The sequence below is a fragment of the Carassius carassius genome, chromosome 41 (genome assembly GCF_963082965.1).
Source record: "Carassius carassius chromosome 41, fCarCar2.1, whole genome shotgun sequence".
NCBI classification, from domain to species: domain Eukaryota; kingdom Metazoa; phylum Chordata; class Actinopteri; order Cypriniformes; family Cyprinidae; genus Carassius; species Carassius carassius.
The window spans coordinates 7,529,844-7,551,468 of NC_081795.1; the positions used below are offsets into that span (position 1 = coordinate 7,529,844).

At 37.0% G+C, this 21,625-nt stretch overlaps 1 protein-coding gene across 2 annotated transcripts in view; it reads right to left on the bottom strand.

The window, feature by feature from the left end:
- b3glcta (beta 3-glucosyltransferase a) overlaps window positions 1-21,625 on the bottom strand; it is an 86,985-nt gene that overhangs the window by 57,228 nt on the left and 8,132 nt on the right. For both annotated transcript variants that reach the window (XM_059534237.1, XM_059534236.1), the window contains exon 2: window positions 15,445-15,491. In XM_059534237.1, coding sequence (XP_059390220.1) covers window positions 15,445-15,491 — 47 coding nt within the window. The remainder of the gene's footprint in view (window positions 1-15,444; window positions 15,492-21,625) is intronic.

Here is a 21,625-nt window from a genome sequence, read left to right on the forward strand (position 1 = left end):
AAAACTAAACAAACTGTAGCTTTAAATGCCAATGAGACTTTGTTTTTTTCTTTATGTGGGTTCTTGCCAAAAAAAAAAAACCTGCTTCCTTCCACACAAAGGACTTTTAAAATTACATCTTTTCAAAATCAGCTAGTCAGTGGGCTGTCTGAAAGACTATTCCATCAAAAAGCCCTTTATAATTAGGCTGATTTATGTCCACCAAAGACCATCAAATGTGCTTCTGTGGATAAATAGATACTAAGTGCACACTTTCAATAGGTTAACTGACAGATATTGAACAAATAAGTAGGCAAAATACCAACCATAACCTTTAATTGCACAAAACTACCATAGTCCTTACAAAAACTAGCAACAGACCATGCATAATAATGATTTGTAATCCAACAGTAATTGTCTTGAAATGTACTGGAGAGGCCAGTGGATTTGTTACAAAAGCGCTGCTTTGATGACTGTTTTAATGGGTCTGAATGTAGTCATGCAACTTCTTAGAAAGGGTTAATTGACTGTCGGCATGTTAAAAGCCTTTACAGTATGAGAGGTTGCGTGTCTAAATTCAACCGCTGTAGTGAACTGCCACTAAAAAAAAAATTAGGTTCAAATACATTTTCTCTATTTTGTATATTCTTTTGAAATGAGGCATGTCACCACTGATCAAACTGTGTACATCTTCTCCCTCCAACCATGTCATAGATCACCTAACACTGTACCACACAGCTCCCATCTGCACAGAAATTTCTCACTTATATGCATGTTTTCTTTCGCGGACTCATTTTCCTCATATAATCAACAGGGGAGCAATATAAATCAGTTTGAAGAAAGTGGATAACAGGATGCCAGGCAAAACGTCTTCACGGACTACTTGTGCTGTCAGATTTTTGATCTGATTGCAATGAGAGGAAAATTTATGCATGGGCAGAAAGGACCACATCAGAACTGATTTAATTCAGTGCCAGGGGTGGGTAAAAGGCACTGACTTAATTAGTTTAAGTCAGGCTCAAGGGTTTCACCTCTTCATCTCTGCTCAAACTTTCTGAAGCGGACTAAACAGAAGAAAATGGGCCGTTGCAACAGCTGTCGTCTATTACATTTACATTTATTCATTTAGCAGATGCTTTTAGAGCAAGCTAGTGTTAGAGGTCTTATATACTGTGTGTGTGTGTGTATATACATAAATATATATACATAATTTCATAATAAATGAAAAGAAAATGGAATACAAAAAGATTAGAAAGGTAGTTAGATTTTTTTAAGAATAGAATAAAAATTCTATTAATAGAATTAAAATAGTGAGTGCTACAGTTAGAAGGTCAAATAAAGATGAAAGAGATGGGTTTTAAGCCGATTCTTGAAGATGGCTAAGGAATCAGCTGCTTGGATTGAGTTGGGGATTCCACCAGGAGGGAACATTTAATTTAAAAGTCCGTAAAAGTGACTTTGTGCTTCTTTGGGATGGCAGAATCAAGCGACGTTCACTTGCAGAATGCAAGCTTCTAGAGGGCACATAAGTCTGAAGTAATAAATTTAGGTAAATGGGTGCAGAGCCAGTGGTAGTTTTGTAGGCAAACATCAATGCCTTGAATTTTATGCGAGCAGCTATTGGTAGCCAGTGCTAAGAGGTGTGACGTGTATTCTTTTTGGTTCATTAAAAATTAATCTTGCTGCCGCATTCTGGATTAATTGTAAAGGTTTGATAGAGCTGGCTGGAAGACCTGCCAAGAGGGCATTGCAATAGTCCAGCCTGAACAGAACAAGAGCTTGAACAAGGAGTTGTGCAGCATGTTCCGAAAGAAAGGGCCTGATCTTCTTGATGTTGAATAAAGCAAATCTGCAGGATCGATGTGGTCTGAGAAAGTCAGCTGATCATCAATCATAACTCCAAGTCTTCTGGCTGTTTTTGAAGGAGTTATGGTTAATGAACTTGATGGTGAAACTGTGATGAAACAATGGGTTTGCTGGACCTCAAGCAGTTCTGTCTTGGCAAGGTTGAGTTGAAGGTGATGGTCCATTATCCAGCAAGAAATGTTTGTTAGACAAGCTGAGATGCGAGTAGCTACCGTCGGATCATCAGGATGGAATGAGAGGTAGAGTTGAGTGTCATCAGCATAGCAGTGGTATGAAAAGCCATGTTTCTGAATGACAGAACCTAATGATGCCATGTAGACAGAGAAGAGAAGTGGTCCAAGAAATGAGCCCTGAGGCACCCCAGTAAGGCAAGGCAAGGCAAGTTTATAGCACATTTCGTACACAATGGTAATTCAAAGTGCTTTACATAAAAGAAAGTAAAATAATAATGAAGAAAAATAATAAGAATAAAACAAGCAATTTTAAAACTTTTAAAATTATTAAAAAATGTACTTATTTAAAATGAATTTAAAACAGAAAATGATTTTACATAAAATAAAATAAAAAAACTGTGAAAATATAGTGCAATCAGTTCGGACATTGCACAGTGCTCATTCAATAAATGCACAGCTAAACAGATGAGTTTTAAGTCTAGATTTAAATGTGACTAGTGTTTTAGCACATCTGATCTCTTCTGGAAGTTGATTCCAACTGCGGGCAGCATAGTAACTAAAGGCGGACTCCCCTTGTTTTGTGTGAACCCTTGGTATTTCTAACTGACTCGATCCTAATGATCTGAGTGGTCTGTTAGGCTTATATCCAGTGAGCATATCTGAAATATATTTCAGTAGTTAGATGTTGTGACTTGGACACCTCACCTCTTCAAGATACTTTGAAGGACCTATCTGACAGGTAAGACTAAAACCACTGAAGTGTGGTTCCTGAGATGCCCTTTGCCAGTAGGGTTGATAGGAGGATCTGGTGGTTAACCATGTCAAAAGCAGTGTACAGATCAAGCAGGATTAATACTGAAGATTTGGATTCCGCTCTTGCCAGTCTTAGGGCTTCAGCAACTGAGAGCAAGGCAGTCTCAGTTGAATGTCCACTTCTGAAGCCAGATTGGTTGCCGTCAAGGAGGTTGTTCTATGTGAGAAATTCAGAGACTTGGTTGAACACAGCTTGTTCAAGTGTGTTTGCAATGAAAGGAAGAAAAAAAACTGGTCTGTAGTTCTCTAAAAGAGATGGGTTGAGGGTGGGTTTCTTAAGTAGTCTTGAAGAAGATGAGATGGAATAGGATCAAGCGGACAAGTAGTAGGATGATTAAAAAGGATGAGCTTGGAGATTTCTGCCTCAGAGAGTGAAGAGAAGGATGTAAATGAGTGTATGTTTGCTGGTGATATGAGCTTGACTGATTGTGGTGTGGAAAATTGTGCACTGATGTTTTTAATTATATTAATGATTAACAGATTACATACAACAGAGTGGAGATCATGCTACTTTGTGGATTGCACAACCCTGACGTTCTATAGTCTACAGCAAAAAAAAAAAAAACCTTGCAATTACGCAACCTGTTTGTCGACCTCAATCTTTAAAACCCAACAACAGCAGCTTTCAGTTTACCACAGTATAACAGAATGTTATTCTATCCCAAAGCTAGTTCAGAGATGGAAAATGGTAAAACTCCAAATTCCACTATCATCCTCATACAAAGTTTTTTCTTTTAATTTATTTTTTATTTTTTTAAATCACAAACATATGAACTACTACGCTATACCTTATGTAAAATTAAACTATTAAAAATATATTTTTTATGTTAACTGAAATAAAGCTGAAATACAATGAAAGTTAATTAAAATTCAATTGAAATATGTGTATATAAAATGCTATAGTAGTTCGTATAAGCATATATTTTGCATAAATTGCTAAAATAACAGTGAAGCAGAACAAAACCACATTATTTAGTTTTTTTTTTAATTGTACTCTTCAGGGGAAACCTCCAAAAACAAAATAAAGAAAATTATAGTCCACAAACATAATCTAAAGGAAATGAAGGAAAAACTCTACCCACCAACATGTGATACCATGTTGGTGGGATACCAGGGACAAAAACAATGCACCCAGAAGAGAACAGCTGCATGTGGGCAGTTCTAAGAATATCAAATAAAAAGCACAAGACACATGTGGGACTCATAAAACCATTTAACTTGCTTTACAAGGTCATACAAGGAAATCATAAATTCAACAAACTGTGGCATCTCAGGGCTACCAGGAGCCGGTTTTGCTGCTGATACAGCCGTCAATGAACCAACTACTATTCAATGGCCAATAGCAGAATCAGAATTAACTTTTGTTGTCACAAAGCACATCAGAGGAGCCAGTTTCTTTCCATGGATGCCTGATCTGAGTGTGTCTCAAGCTAATCCCTAATGATGGCCATTTATCATCCTTCTACAGGAAAGGAACTATGTACGACTGGAAAATCATCATTCCTTTACTATTCCCATTGCTTCCAAGTACTTTAAAAACATGCAGGATTTTGTGAGATCCACAGAAATAGCAGTTTGGCACAGATGGCTAAGCCCAGAACTTCCAGTGCATGCTGAGATTGCAAGCAGTAGCAAGTAGCTTGAGTGACATTTGCCAGCTGGCTCTCGATATCCTTCAGCTAAACCAGCACTGACAGGACTGAACCTGTTTGAAGAGGTATAAATGAATCACCATTCGTTTCACATAGACAAGGCTGCTTGAAATTACAGGGCCAAGCTTAATAGGAGTCAGGGTTTAATATGTGTGCTCGCCTTCCAAGAGCAATTCAATCAAGAGAGTCTTCTGAAACATCCTTGATTGGACCCACCTTACATTTTTTTCATACGCAGGCCAAGGTTGGTTCGCTCTCTCGGTTCTTGTGATATATGGGAGAGTATTTCCAGCACACACCAGTGGCCTGTCGAGTCTTATTTGCCCTCTGTTCCCTGAGCCATTGAGATTCCGAGTCCAGCGCCGTTCCTCGAGCTGCATGACCAATGCGGCCGGTTATTGAGAAAAAGGTTGACAGCAAAGGTCATGCAAGATTGAAAAGTAAAAATGAAAACTGCACCTTGGTATATCTTTTATGAGCGGTTGGTTGTGTTGTAAATCACATTACTTGCAGGTTGTTGGTTTTTCTCCATATTTCTACCAAATTGTAATCCCTGACCTGCATCCAAGAGCAAGGACAAGGGTACGACCCCCCAAATTTATTTGCATGCAACCACGGTCCTGTACAGACACGGTGTCACATGAACTGCAGGTATTATAGAGAAAACATCAAAAGAAATCTTTTTATAAAGTAAAAATGCACTTTACCTATAACCCAACACTAGTATATCTATTTTTTTAAACTCTTCTTTTTTTAACATAGCAGTGACTCCTAAGACAAGAAAGTAAGTCGTAAGAATCTGTATAAGAAAGCAATTTCACTTTTAGCCTGACTTCTTTTCTAACACATTAACTTTGCAACAGTGTCACTGTGATGACACGCCAAACCTAAAAATATCTCAGACTGCTCTAATGCGATCACATCAATCATTCATCAGGGAAAGTCATTAGATAAAGAAGGAACTCCAACAAACCTAGAGATGCAACTTTCTGTTTCAAGAAATACTGCCTAAAAAACTACTATGTAGTTAAAAAAGAGGAATAAAATAAATATGCATGAATCATATGTTTATTATATTCATTATTTTAACAATATATAAATTAATACTTTATTGTACTAAAAGTTGCTCGTTTTGGCAAACGTTACAAACATAAAAAAAATTAAATAATTATAAATATAAAAACACTAGGGCTGTCCATTTAAGGTTAATTTAGCACAAATAATAATTTTTTATTTGTATGTCATATTATACAGTAAGTGTTCAAACTAACTACTCCATATAATCAGATCTCCTGAATGAGATCAGGTATCACAGAATGAGATGACAGAGCCGGTTACAAACAAAACAGTCTCTTGCATTCAGAAACAAGCAGAAGGTCTGCAATGGAATAAAACAGAATCGACAAAGATGAACGACTTTAAACTTCACACAAAGTCATAAAAATTCTACATATTTGCTAAGATGCTACAGAACAAATGCTCAACTAACATTCATGATAGGCTTATTTTAAACCGAAATAAATCGCAATATACTTTTTTTTAAAGTCTCTCTTTCTATGTCACTGAATTATTTCTAAGCAAATATTGATACATGAATTAAATTGTGATTTAATTAATTCCAACATCATGTCATTTATGTTCAAACTAAACCCTACTAAACACACACTGCGAAAGGCAGAAAAAGGGAAACTTCAACGAAAGCAGCAGCAGTAGCAGCATTCATTTGGATCCTTGATTGCCACCAGTCAATCCTCTCACCCCATGAGCTCGAGGATGTGTGTCTTTGAAGAACATTGATTTAACAGTAGGAGAGCCTGAACAATTGTCCATCCTGTCATCCCACTGCTGTGCAAATCAAGAGAAGCTTCTCAAACATTTCATGTCTATTTCTCCTCGTCTCCGTCTTTTTGAAAGGACCTAGTGGGAACTCTTCATTAAAATGTCTACCTTGGTATTAATACGAAGTATAGGAGTTGTTCCTTTATTTCTAAATGAATGTGTGAACCAGGGTAACAAACTATTTTCCCTTTTAATTTCACTTGCTTGAAGGAAAGAGAAGAAATATCAAAAAAGAAAAGGAATTAAAAAAAGCACTAAAAACTTAAGACATACAAACACGTCTGAGCTGGGGTCAAGGTCTAAACACAAATATATCACATCTTCCTTTCCACTAATTCTAATGCACTCACCTTCTCTTTATCCTCCTCTCTGTCCCTCATTCCCTCTCCTAACCCAGAATGTCAGTGGCATTTCTGCTTAAAACTCAACAAAAGCTACTCCACAAAATGAATGTATTATCCATGAAACCTATCGGGGAAAGCAGAAACGGCTGACACAATAAAAGAGACGAACATTACTTGCGGCGAGGATCATTCTCTCTGCTTTCAGCTGTGAAGGCCCCTTTCAAAATCCCTTATAGTTAGACAAACTCAATGCAATGCCTACTGCAGGACAATGACACAGCCTGGCAATTTGGAGATGGATGATCTACCAAATAAGATTTGATTAAATAAGTATTGATTAAAATGCAGAGATTAAATTAATTTAGGGATGCACTTATTGGCAACTAATGATAACTGATAATAAATTAAATGGTTGCCTTCTGAAGTTTGCAACCGGTTCAACTCTAGAATCTGGACATAATATAATGCATTAAATAAAAGTAGTTTATGAAATATATTCCTGTATATTTTATTCAGAATTATTGTCGTCAAATAAAAATAGCATTTTGCATGCCACCCCTCCTTCAGTAAAGTCTGTGACTTGCTTTCTATCAGGACGATCCTTTTTGCAAAATGGAAATAGAAGCATGAATTACAGGTATACATACATACATATATCAATACACCACTAATACATACATACATAAATAAACACACACACACACACGTTTGTTTTTGTGAAAAGTGGGGACATCACATAGGCGTAATGGTTTTTATACTGTACAAACTAAAGGTCGACCGATATATTGGTCGGACGATATCGGGCAGATATTTGTCTTTTTTTTTTTTATATATCGGCATCGGCTGATATCCATGTTTAGTAGCGCTGATATAAAGTCAGGCACGTCGACAGGCAGCCCCATGTTATTGGTATGGTGGAAAGTGCTGCTGCCGCATGTGAAGAACCCCAAGCCAAAACTTTTGGAAGATTCAACAGCAGTCCTGGGAGATAAAGGTAGTCAGAGAATTTCACTCTGTAAATGGGGTGGAGAAGTTGGCAGCTCTCACAAACGCTGCAGCGTGATTGAGGGCTATGTTTCTCCGCCCCGCTCACAGACAGCACCGTGCTCGGAGAGACAGCTGTCCTGGAGCTGCCCAGAATGGTGAATGACATTTGTTCGGAAGCATGGTTTGATGCAGATAATAGCCAGGTTTCCATCCAACTCATTTGCATTTAGGGATGTCAAGATCATTTCCATGATCGATCGTCGTTTAAATCAACGATCAATTAATAACCTTAATGCTGCAAAATGCGTATGTAGCGGTATTATTATTATGTGCAAAAGCCACTTGGAAAAAAAGCTTTCTCACTCGAATTAAAGGGGTTTTAGTCTGAATAAAAGCCTAGTAGCAGGACTGTAAAATTTATAGATGTGATTATTATCATTTGATAAAATTAAGAGAGCGCGCCATACATTTGAGATAATTTTACTTTGACTGTTTCCAGTCAAGGAGACTGCTGAATGCGCCTCTTTAAATGGTTTTGTGGTGCTCGTTGTTGTATTTTAAAACACAATGTTTTCAAATGACACTAGTATTAAAAATAAAATTATCCCAAACGTAACTGTGGCGCTTTGTGGCAGTTCTGTGCAGTCAGTGAACCGCTTTTTTTCACATCAAACATTTTATACAAGTATTATGACCAGTACTTTTTTGTTTGATCCTGTTCTGCAAAATATTAGATTTTGAATTTTTGCGTTCCGATAGGACTATTTGTTTTTTAAAAAAATCAGGTATTTACGTCACGTCTCGTTCTGCACATATCCAAATGTTTCCATATTCGCAATGTATCTGATTGTTAAACTATAATATTTTATGTAAACTAGACTGAAAAGATCATCCTCTTCACATGAGCAAAAACGTCCTTGGCATAACAGCAGAGTGGACCGGTATACTATGGTCTATTTAAACTGACCAGTGTAACCTTTTAAATGTATGGTTGACTTTATTTTAATAATGAACAGACTGCGATGTAAGTTTGAAATTAGAATGCACTTTAGATGTTTGGTGTCATTTATACCAAACACAAATGTTGCTGGTTGCTAGTGTGTTTGCAACACTACTATTTATTTTTATATATTTTTATATTTTTCAGTTTAAATGATTTTTATTTATAAAACTGTATTTATTTTATTTAAATGTATATTTAATTTACATTTATGTTCCAACAAACTTGAAAAATTCTGCTTAATATATGCTTTAAAACTTTTATGTTAATGATTGACATATATATGTATATGACATATATACAATATATATATTACCTGTTTTATATATTTAATACTTGGTCAGTTTATTGATTTGTTTGGTTAACTTTGGATAAATTTTTTTATTTTAATACCGTGCAGTGCACAAAATTAAGATTTGAGAGATGGTTCAAGTCAGTGCTCAATAAAAGATGATAAGTTTAGAAAAATTGTGCATCCACTTATTATTAGTGTGACATTTTAGCATGCAAATGAAGGGGAAAACTTAGAGATATCAGCCCTAAAAATCAGCAGCACATATCGGCCATCGGCTGACCCTGACCTCTAAACATCGGCATTGGTGATAGAAAAACCTATATTGGTCGTTCTCTAGTACAAACTGTATATTCTATGGCCCTACACCAACCCTACACCTAACCCTAACCCTCACAGAAAACTTTGTGCATTTTTACTTTCTCAAAAAAAAACTCATTCTGTATGGTTTATAAGCGTTTTGAAAAATGGGGACATGGGTTATGTCCTCATAAGTAGGGTTGGGAATCGTTAGAAATTTTCCGGTTCCAATTCCGGTTCCGGTTCCACCTAACGGTTCCGGTTCTGATTCCGGTTCCATTAAAATCATTAAACAATTATTAAGAAATAGTGGTATGGAAGTAAAATAATGACTTATGTCTTTGAAACAAAAAAGCATGCCGAATAGCACTATCTGAAAAAATAATGCATTGAATTAACAGTACTTGCATTTTAATGCCTTGTATTTCCAGGGCTTGCATCTTTAGGTCCTGAAATGTAATATAGTTGTTCGTTTAAGCTGTGAATATTTCAATTAAAAATATTTCACACACTTTTACATAATTAAAAAATCAATAATTCATATTCACGTTCCAGAATTTACTTCCAAAATATTAAATCGGTTAAAAAATACGATGTATAATATTCAACAGGCAAATTTCGGTCCATTTTATTTCACTTTCCAAATTCGCTTCCACAAATTCAGTGGTTAAAATTCGGCAGATAATTCGCCCTTTCACATCCGGGAGCTGCAGGAATAGCAGTAGAGCACAGAGGCATAATCTCCAACTGCTGTCAGTCGCTCCCCAGCAGGTGGTGCAAGCAGCTGTTAAATAAGGCCAAAGCAACAGGTGGATTAAGTAATACAGTTACAAAAACTGATCTGCAGAAATTAAGCAAGCGCTAAGTAGAAGTTTTGATTATCGGGGCATGTGGAAAAGCTGATTGTGCGTATGTTCATTTCAACCTCTTTTCTGTTACCAAGTAAGCAGCATTCAAAGGAGATTATTATGGTGTTTTACCCAACGCTGAATTACAGAACTAACATTACATCTAAGGAAGACATATATTGCTTTCGGTTGTTTAGTTTGCCTAACTTTGTGTCATGGCTTGTGAGTCGCTGTGCTGTAATACTGGGGATCCCCTCACGTCACACTCCAGGACTCCCCAATGACGAGTAATGCGTCTCAGTCAAATAATACTGTGATATAAGACCTCAGATCTCAGAATACATTTTATTGATGATTATGCAAACTATAGCCTATAGACAGTTAAGCAGATGTAAAATATGAACGAACGCTCAAGGTTTCACGCGGTTTCCCTCAGAAATCTGTTAAAGAAAAGAACACACGTGGCTCAGCGCAACAGTGACAGCGATTTAAAGACAAACTCACATCTTACTGATGATGCAAACTATATACAGACAGATGTGGATATGAACGCAAGTTACGGAATAAGGAAAAGTGCATGTTATATATATATAAAATAATTTATTTTAAAAATAATTAATGAATGAATAAGGGGCCATTCACATATCGCGCCTAATAACGCGTGGAAAAGGCTATGTGCGCCGCTTTCTCCTTTTTTCCAAAGTGCTCGGGCAGAAGCGCTCCTGAGGCTAAGCAACAATGACGCGCTCTCTCCATGAAGACGCAGAAATTTCAGCAAAGGATAAATGGATTTGCAGCACAAAAAAAAATCGCTTTCAGTAGCTCTGCTACTAAATTTATTTAAAAATGGCAATCCATATACAGCTACGATCAGCAGTTCCTTCATCTTGGCTGAGCTTTCAACGTTGTTACGGGAAAGGATGAAGCTGAATGTTTACTTCTTGTCACATGACCCGCGGTGCGCTTGCGGCATTCTGAAAGTTGAGATGTTTTTTAACTCGATGCTGTTCGGACGCGCCTGGAAAAAACGGGCGCGTCGCACCGCGTGCGCATCGCGTGCGCATCGCGTGCGCATCGCGACCGCGTCGCTTCCATTATGAGCGCGCATACCGCGCGCCTACATTGGAAATAACGAACTTGAGCGCGCAAAAGACGCGATAAGTGAACGCCCCCTAAGAACTGCGGTCTTCTACAGTACTTCAAATATGCCGTGGAGAATCACAGAAAGTGACCGAATTCAAGAACATTGTTGCAGCATCTCTCATGCAACGAATAAACACAGCTAACTTGGAGAATACAGTGGAAACTCCTCTTCTCGCGTCTGCCCTAGACCCTCGGCACAAACATCTCAGGTTTCTCGATGAAAACATGAGAGAATTAAGAAAAAAAACTTTATTTGAACCTTATCAGAACATTTTCCTTGATGCAAGTGGTGCGGATGCAGCCGCCGTCACCAACGATGAAGAGGATGCAATAACAACTCGTAGGAAAAGGCTGGAAAAGGCTGAGCCAGTAGGCTACTTCAGCGATGATTACAGAGAGTCCAGCCGAGACGAGTGGGAACAGTTCTTGCTGGAGCCATGTATTCCATGTATTCCTCCAGATGAGGATCCCATTCAGTGGTGAAACGAAAACACGAAGCGATTCACAAAACTTATTCGCTTAGCACACCGTTATTTGTGAGTCCCGACAACGTCTGTGCTGTCAGAGCGCGTTTTCTCCGCGGCTGGCCTTATTGTTAACAGACTAAGGAGCCGACTTTCCCCCAATCATGTTTACATGCCCGTATTTCTTAACAAGAACATTTGAAAGAATAGAAAAAATGCAAAAAAGATTTGCTGACAGTTTAAAAGTTAAGTGTACAATAGCCTAATTGCTGCAGGCTGCTTTACGTTTTTTCTTTGTTCACTTATTATTATTTTTTTGCTTTTAATCTGTACTTTTATTTGTTTGCACGCATTTGTAAAAGGTTTTCAGCTACAAAACACGATGTGTAATGTTCAAGCTTATTGTGTGTAAGCTTGTTCAAAATGACGAAAACAAATGTTGCTGAAAAATGTCTGACTCATTAAACTTAATTTAAATAAACGAATATTCGAATATTCTTTTTTTTGTGAGCTCAAATAGTCGAATGTGATATTTGTGGAAAACGCCCATCCCTAGTAAGTCAGTCTTGTATCTAGCAATGTACTACAACTGTTGGAACATGAAAACCCTTTCCAGGGATCTTTAATATGTAAATGATTGTATACTGTAAATATATGAAGGGAGGTATTGGCAAAATCTCACCTGTAGAAAATCACTATGAGAAATACAAGATTAAGAATTTGACTGTGTTATTTAAAATTTTAATTAAAACACATTGGACCTTTTAACCCAGTCAGTGGAATTGTCAGACGGTCCCTTGGGTGCGGTAGCACGTCAATAATTTCTTCAGTTTACATTTTCAGAATATACCTAGATTGTTTTTAACTCATTTTTTTATGTTAATATAAATTGGTTGCATATTGTTAAAACTAATCATGGTATTGATATCTTTGTGTGACTGTCGACTTTATAGACCAGTGGTAATGGAAATCAATTATAAAGAAAATGTAGCGCATTGGATTCTTTTTGATCCCATTTGCTTGCCTGTATATAGTTTGCATAATCCTCAATAAAATCTATTCTGAGATCTGAGGTCTTATATCACAGTATTATTTGACTGAGACGCATTACTCGTCATTGGGGAGTCCTGGAGTGTGACGTGAGGGGATCCCCAGTATTACAGCACAGCGACGCACAAGCCATGACACAAAGTTAGGCAAACTAAACAACCGAAAGCAATATATGTCTTCCTTAGATGTAATGTTAGTTCTGTAATTCAGCGTTGGGTAAAACACCATAATAATCTCCTTTGAATGCTGCTTACTTGGTAACAGAAAAGAGGTTGAAATAAACATACGCACAATCAGCTTTTCCACATGCCCCGATAATCAAAACTTCTACTTAGCGCTTGCTTAATTTCTGCAGATCAGTTTTTGTAACTGTATTACTTAATCCACCTGTTGCTTTGGCCTTATTTAACAGCTGCTTGCACCACCTGCTGGTGAGCAACTGACAGCAGTTGGAGATTATGCCTCTGTGCTCTACTGCTATTCCTGCAGCTCCCGGATGTGAAAGGGCGAATTATCTTCCGAATTTTAACCACTGAATTTGTGGAAGCGAATTTGGAAAGTGAAATAAAATGGACCGAAATTTGCCTGTTGAATATTATACATCGTATTTTTAACCGATTTAATATTTTGGAAGTGAATTCTGGAACGTGAATATGAATTATTGATTTTTTAATTATGAAAAGGTGTGTGAAATATTTTTAATTGAAATATTCACAGCTTAAATGAACAACTATATAAAATTTCAGGACCTAACAATGCAAGCCCTGGAAATTCAAGGCATTAAAATGCAAGTACTGTTAATTCAATGCATTATTTTTCAGTTAGTGCTATTCAGCATGCTTTTTTGTTTCAAAGACATAAGTCATTATTTTGCTTCCATATAGTGGTAAGGAAAAAATGCACAATACTCAACTACTCAATGCTCAATACTGTTTATTACTTACTGTCAACTTAATTTAAAGGTTGGCAATGTCAAAATGCAACATATATTACAGTGTACAGATCTTCAAAAGTAGGGTGGGGTACTTTTTGAAATTTTCTGGTTCGGCTTCTGGTTTCATTTAAATGAACTATGTTTTTTACTATTTTACCTTCACTGAATGTAGCGTTGCTGGAAGGTAGTAAGTAATGTTGAGTAATGCTAGTCCATCAATCAGCATGTGTTTCAAAGTTGATGTTTTTTACACTATCAATAACGTTTTGCTTTTCAAGCAGGAATAAGCTTGTTGGCCAAATAGTCCCTTGAGGGCTGAGACACTTGTTAATTTCCCTTAATTAATGAAATAGAAACGGTTAAACATATACACACTCTCCATAAAGTCCCTATTTTACAAATAATAATGCAGTCAGGAGATGGTGTGATGCAATGATTGGTTTCCACATTTTTAAACATTTAAAATGCATTAAAATAAATATTTTCTATCACTTTGCTTATCACTCTTGAAATGACCCACTAAATAATCTAACCCTCATACTTGAATAACAATAGCAGTGTATTTATTTAGTGGTCCAAGTTGAAGCCAGTCTGTATATTAATGACAATATGGGACAAATACAATGTCATTTAGTGGCGGCAGGTGCAGCGCGCTGCTGTTAGATGTAGGCTACAGTCAGACAAAATGATGTGTACAGTTATCAAAGGCGCGAGTGCACATACAGTCGTGAGAAACAATGTGTTCGGCAATTAAAGACGGGACAACGCAACGAGTCTGTGGATGCGCGTCATTGGAATCAATGTGCTCAGTAATTAAAGAGGCAGGGAGGTGTGTCTGTTATTCGGTTCGTGACATCCTTTACGGCAGCGGTTCTCAATTCCAGTCCTCGCTCCCCACTGCTCTGCATATTTTGCACGTTTCTCTTTGTCAACACACCTGATTCAGATAATCAGCTCGTTAGAAATGAACTCCGTGCATGAACTGTGTTCCAATTGTTCATTGCTCCCTACTCCCTGAGCAGGGGAAATCTGTTGAAGTTTACCTCACATCGAAACATTCATTCACTGATTTGTGCAGTGCAGCGTCTTTAAACATGGACAACTGTGACATCATATACCTCTGTAAATCAATACAATTTAAATTCATGTCTTGCACACTTCAATGCACTTTGATTGGAACATATAGCTACGTTCGATTCGAACTGGAATCATGGCTGAATATCCTGTGATGTCCACTTCGCAGGGCACTTATGTTCGAATAGAACAAATGTCTGAAGCGCCAAGAGAAACGTTCAAAATGTGCAGAGCAGTGCGGCGCGAGGACTGCAATTGAGAACCGCTGCTTTACGGGAAACGCCGAATATTCAGAACATCAGCGCAAGGCTGCTCACAGCACTTGGTCACGTGTTGCACCAGAACCATTTTCGGAACCAAACTGGTTCTGAATAAGAACAGGTTTTCGGTTCCCATCCCTACTCATAAGTCACCCTCTCCTTGTAATACCTGTGTCATACACATGTCATTATACAGAGTTGTGTCCTGATATGTCACAAAAACATGCACACACACACACACACACTATTTATATTTGGGGTGTATTGGTAAGCTTGCATTTATAGTGCTGCATAAACTAAACTTGAACAAGGGATGATAGGTCTTTAGGCATGCATGCGAAGGATACACAGAACAGTTACAGATCTACAATTTAAAATCGAACTGCTGTCTTACTCAGATACACAACAGTAAACGTCAAATCTTACCTTTGTTGGACTCTCCATGTCATTTCCCTTTGCAGTGATGAGGGGCACTGGAGAAGAAATCAAACAGAAAACATCAGATCACAACAAGGGCTCCAATAACACGATGACAAGCCCATGATTTCCTAATGTAAATGTTACATGCTCCTTTAAGTAGTGGGAGTTAAAAGACAGCTGATTAGAGGAGAATCTCTTCTCCTTTAATCTGTACCAGCCATTAGGGACTTCTGTCTGCACCACATGTATTTCGCAAAGTTTTTCATTAGAGCAGAAGAAGCTTCTTTCAAATTACATTTCCATTGATCCCGAAAAGAGAGCTGTTTTGCAAGGAGCCTCGAAATCGATATCGAGCGTCAAAACGTGCAGTTGCAGAGATGACTTTTGGTACCAGTGAAATCATTGGGAGTGAGCTTTTGTTGATCAGAATATAAATGCCATTAGGCTGTCCTTGGATCAGTTTGTAATTGCTCCTTTTACTTATCCGTTCCTCAGGTGACATTATCAGAGCAGAGCTAGGTGTGCATTAAATATCCAGATTAACTCCTATGAAGGTTAAAAGGCATTTGCTTCTCGCTACTTCACAAGTCCATTTGCAACCTAAGTAATCTTCTTTTATATAACTCTTTGAGTCTGAGGTTTACACTTCTGAGCCAATAGTTGGTTTGAATTTTATATTGCTTCTTTACCCATGACCCTGTATGCGTGTAACTAAATTATGTATGGAGTCCAGTTCACTGTAGATGCCCAAAAAAAAAAAAAAAAAGCTCTAGAGAAGCCCGTAGAAAAATTCCAGCACTGTGAATTAGGAGTTTTTCATATAAACATACGAATGGTGCCGAAATCCAAAAGTAATAGGCAAAAAGTAATGTTTCTTGGCTTGGTGTTATGCAGAATACAATTAATATGCATAAATGAATGGCTCCGTGCTGAAAATGTCTGCTAGATGTAGCGAAAACATCTTTAAATTCATTAATGTGGACAGTGATGACAACTAATATCTAACACTTGTTAAAAGAAGATGACTGGTAAACATAGCCATAGAGAAAAGTGGAAAGAAATCTAGACTTGGCAGCATTAAAATTTCAAGTTAACTTTGAAATGAGGAAACATGATCAATATCAAAAACGAGGGGAATCAAAAGGTCATGTGTAAATGTAACATGATTATTATGTAAGCTTGTTAGACCTAAAGAGCACGTGTGGCTCTGAGGATCTAATTAGTCATGTGGGCTTGAAAATAATGTTGCTGAACAAATGATATTAATAACAATGTATAGGTGCATATTTTTATTATTAATGTCACACTGTTTGAACACAGCATTACCGGCAAGCGAGTTCAGGGAATAATCCAATATGCTCACCTAAACTTTTCTTCTTTTCACAGACTATTAATTGCAAAGGCCAAATTTATTTCGTTAATCAGTCTGTTTGGATGCTTAAAGTGCATGAACAGTGCATGAAAATATTGTCCCTGTGCACCATTTTAGGTCTCATTTTTTAATGTTCAGAACTCTATCGATCCATTTCTGCATCTTATATATAATATTAAAAATGAAATACAGTTATTTTAAATTGGTATAATATGTAACAATATTACTGTATTTTCTGATCAAATGAATGCAGCCTTGGTGAACATAAGAGACTTCAAATCCGACCTCTAACGTTTGAATAGTTGCATACATATAAAGATATATATCTATCTGTCTATTAAACTACCTAAGATTCAAGTACAGGTGAGTGGATTTAACACCACTGTCACACAACTGCATTCATATGTTAAACTCCCAAGACACATTTCCAGAAGTTTTTAAATGAATTTAAAATCTCCCAGAACCCTTAAAGCAGTCATTTTCTCTCTTTCTTACAAAATGTAAGCCATTAATAATAAATAACCCATGGGTGGATGAATTCGCTTTGCCCTGAACATTACTGCTGCTCTTTTTCCACTGTGGCTGAATCATAAAGGGCCATGGCATTTTCAGCATATCAGTGGGCAGGATGAGTCGAGGCCAGGGACGATATATAGGTCTGCTGTTGCTGTCAGATAATTCCCCCAACAGTTCCACCCAAGCACAAGGCTGTTTACAGCTGATGAATGCACATTGGTACTGACTATCATCAGGACTGCTTCCCTAATGTGCTCTGCCCTCACAGCGGCAGAAGCTAGATCACAATTTCACCTCAAATCTAATATTCTGTATTAGTGCTCCGACAGGATCACGAAAGAAAAGCAATATGGGACACTCATAATACTACATCTCCCCAAGCGTACCATTAAGACGATTGTAAAATGCAAGAAATATGTTTTATATAAAAAGCTGAGCACATTCACCAGCATTCCGTTTCATTCAGCCAACATCTTAAAAGAGAAAAACATCCATTAGGCAGATTCATCTTGAATTCTAAATAAATAATTCCACATAAATAAGAGAAACTTTAGAGTGAGAAAAAAGGTTTCAACAAAGAAAAATTGGTTCTTTCAGCAGCAAGACATGCTATATTCACACATGGACTCTGAGTCTGGCAGAGTGGATTAAATATGCAACATTTGGCTTCCTTCAGGAACACATCCAAGTTTACTCCTCACTCTCTGATGTCTGTCGCAGACTTTCAATCTTTTCATGCTGGTCCCCTGAGGATGTTAGGGTGAGAGAGACACACATGAGGGCCATATACCAGCTCTCCAAGTGCTACTTACATGTGGCCCCTAAGACTGCATCACTGATAAAATGCAGTGAGAAAATAATTTGCCTGAACTGAAAAAGAAAAATGAGGAAAATTAGAAGCTTTGGCTGAAAGGGTTTCCAAAGTCTGTTAGGACGAATGGATGCACTGTTTCTGTGAACAAATATGCACATTTCTTTGGTACATATCTAAAAAGTAGCATGTCAAATCAAAAGGATGCCTAAATGTTCATCATAAAAAGCAAAAAATTACTAAAGGATTGCTGCATCATTGTGATTCTGAAGATAATTATAAAAACACTTATTTATTATAAAGTTTTTAATTATTTATTATAAATAAATAAATAAGAGCAGCAGTATTAGTAATAATAGTATTAATAATACATCATTAATAATAAAGGACAGATTTTAAAATTCTATATACTGTGTTTAAATAAATTAAGAATAAAACAAAATAAAACATGAAAATTAAAAGTGAATTTAGGCAGCACAACATTATAATGTACAGTATGACAAATGGATATATTTTTGCTAAATTTAACAGTATTACTAAATTATCAGTGTTTTAAAAGAATAACTACATTTTAAGTGAATTTTAAGTGAAGCAATGTAAAATAAATGTAAATGTAAATGATACAACAGTCAAGAAGAAAGTTCTTCTTCAAACTCAATGCATACTTTGAAAGTACAGGAATTTGTATTACTTAGTTGTGGAAGGCAGAAAGGATGCTTGAATTATCAATAAATGCATGTATTAGCTTTCTTTCCTCAACCACTCCTCCAGACATTTCCAATTTCACAATCAGCAACTGTTTGCCTGAATCAGAATTGTAACTGGCACTTAATTAAAACTGAACTAACTATTGTCTGGAGTATTGGCTTGGAAATAGAGGAAATGGGATTCCGAAGTCTCAGAGCCACAATGAGAGAAGTCACTTTGGTTTGCTTCTGGAAACCAAATTTATTGCCCATGCATGCGTGTCGTTTTCTGCCTGAACTGGTATTTTCGTTGCCAGGTCTTCACAACATTTCCAGCACATCATGCTTTTTGCCTCAGTAAATAGCGATCTGTGCAAATTACATGATATTATTACTAATATTTGTTTCATTTATTACACATTCAGAGATTACAAGAAGTCATTTGTTGTACTCCATATACTCTGCAACCTGATAATGACCCTACAACTGTTAATCAAAAGAGGCAATGCATAAAGAGAGTCAGCAATTCACAAGTGTGAAGCAAACAAAGCAAGTTATTAGTCATTACTCCTTCCATAAATTACAAATGCACACTGATATTTATCAAATAGGCATTCAGAGGAGTAGGGATGGGACGGTATGAAAATTTAATATCACGATTATAGTGACTAAAATTATCACGATTATCAATATTATCACGGTTTTGTTGAAACGAGATGAAAGTGTTCAAAAATAGTTGATGCTCACACTGAAAACATTTCAGCAAGTTTTATATTTAATAATCAACAAACAACTAATAAAACAAGCAACTCTATGCACTTAATTTAAAGAAAGATTAAATTCTGTGGCATTTCCTTCCTTACAATGAAAAGTGTAGAAGCATAGAAAAGCATAGAAAAGTCACTGACTTTCGCCATTCCTTCTCGAAAAAAAACAAAAAAAACATTGTGCGCTGCGCTTGCGTCAGACTGTTGCTGGCTGGACATGATTTAATAGTGAGTTATTAAAACCGCGATAATCAAACACGGTTTTAATGATAATTCATTTTTAAACGATATTACTAACCTTCAGCACATTTTATCACGGTTATCAATAAAACCGGTTATCGTCCCATCCCTACAGAGGAGCCCTCAAAGCGGTTCTGAGAGAATTATATTAATTACATGCATTAGTTAGGAGAGACTTGCAAACCACTGCCACTTGAATGGTGTTCCTGACATTAAAGGGGTCATATGATGTTGCTAAACAGAACATTATTTTGTTTTTTTGTGTAATGCAATGTGTTTATGTGGTTTAAGATTCAAAAAACACATTATTTTCCATATAATGTACATTATTGTCTCCTTTATGCCCCACCTTTCTAAAACACAGTGATTTTTACAAAGCTCATCGTTCTGAAAAGCGAGGTGTGCTCTGATTGGCTAGCTATTCAGTGCCTTGTGACCGGTAGAATACCTCAAGCATGTGACGGAAATGTTACGCCCCTTACCATACCGTGATGCTGTGTTCCCGGGGCACTCATTATAAACGGCGATTGCTGCATCCAGTGGGGACATAATTACTGATTATAATGACTTATACTGTCTTTTTATGTGTTGCGTTGCGTATCGCACTGCATAAACATAAAACCACGTCTGCATTTGTAATCGGAGAAATGAAAAACAACAAGCACTACTCTACACTCCTCAAAACTGGCGTTTGAATTGTGAGTGGCAAATTCTTTAAATATGTAAACATACTTACAGGCTGTGAGTCAGAACACCAGACTCTCCTTGCAAAGTTGTTTTTGCCCCACTTGATCTTAAAGGAGCTATGTGGAGGTTTTTACTTAAAAAAAATCTTTAAGATAGAGTTTTCATTTGTACATGTATGAGCCAACCATGATGTAAAAAAAAGAATGACACCTCGAATGTCCACCACGGTTGCCTCTATCAGCCTGTAGACTCAATTGTGTGTGGGGGAGTCGGGCCCGAATTGGCGCGAAAATTCACAAAATGTGACGTCATGCACGTTCTCGTCTACTTGGGCTTACAACCGTACGGCACGCCAGCCATTATAGTAAGCAGCGGCAATAGTGTTTTCAAATGGACAATGCGAATGGAAAGAAGCGACCAGCCTCCAGCACAGTTCAGACACCCATGGACACTCCTCGTAAGTAAAAAAAAAAAAAAAAAGAGCGTGCGCACTGAGAACGAGCATGAGACTGGCTGCAGTTCCTCTAACGGCCACTGGTGTCAGTAACGGTTAGAAATTTCTGAATCTACGCAATGCTCCTTTAAATTTGGATTTGAGACTTTAGTCTTTGCAACTTTACAGATCTTCTTTATGCACTAAGAGCTTGTAACTCTCCAAAGATAAAGGAAAAATTGAAATCACATCATATGACCCCTTTAAAGGAAAAAAAAAATCAATGCTATAGACTAGTTGCTGCTTCTGCATTCAGTCAGCGTGTATTAATTCCCTCTTGCTGAGTATAGACACTGTTGTGTTTATGATTAGGACCACAAACAGTAGGGACACTACATAAAATGTAATCTTAAACTTAAGTCAATCACAGATGCCTGCTAAATTATAGCTGATATTAGGCCTATACTACTCTCTTGACATTTAATTCGAAGTGGATGAGTGTATGCTTTTAAAACACACAAAATTTCATGGGTCTATGAAGTTAATATGACCTGAAGGGAGCATGACATATCTCTTAAATAAAAGTACCTCTGCTCATCTTTCACATCACTTCACAATCTCACTTTTGAAGTGGGTGGCTAAAATGAAGAAAAGTTTTTTTTTGATGACCTGTCA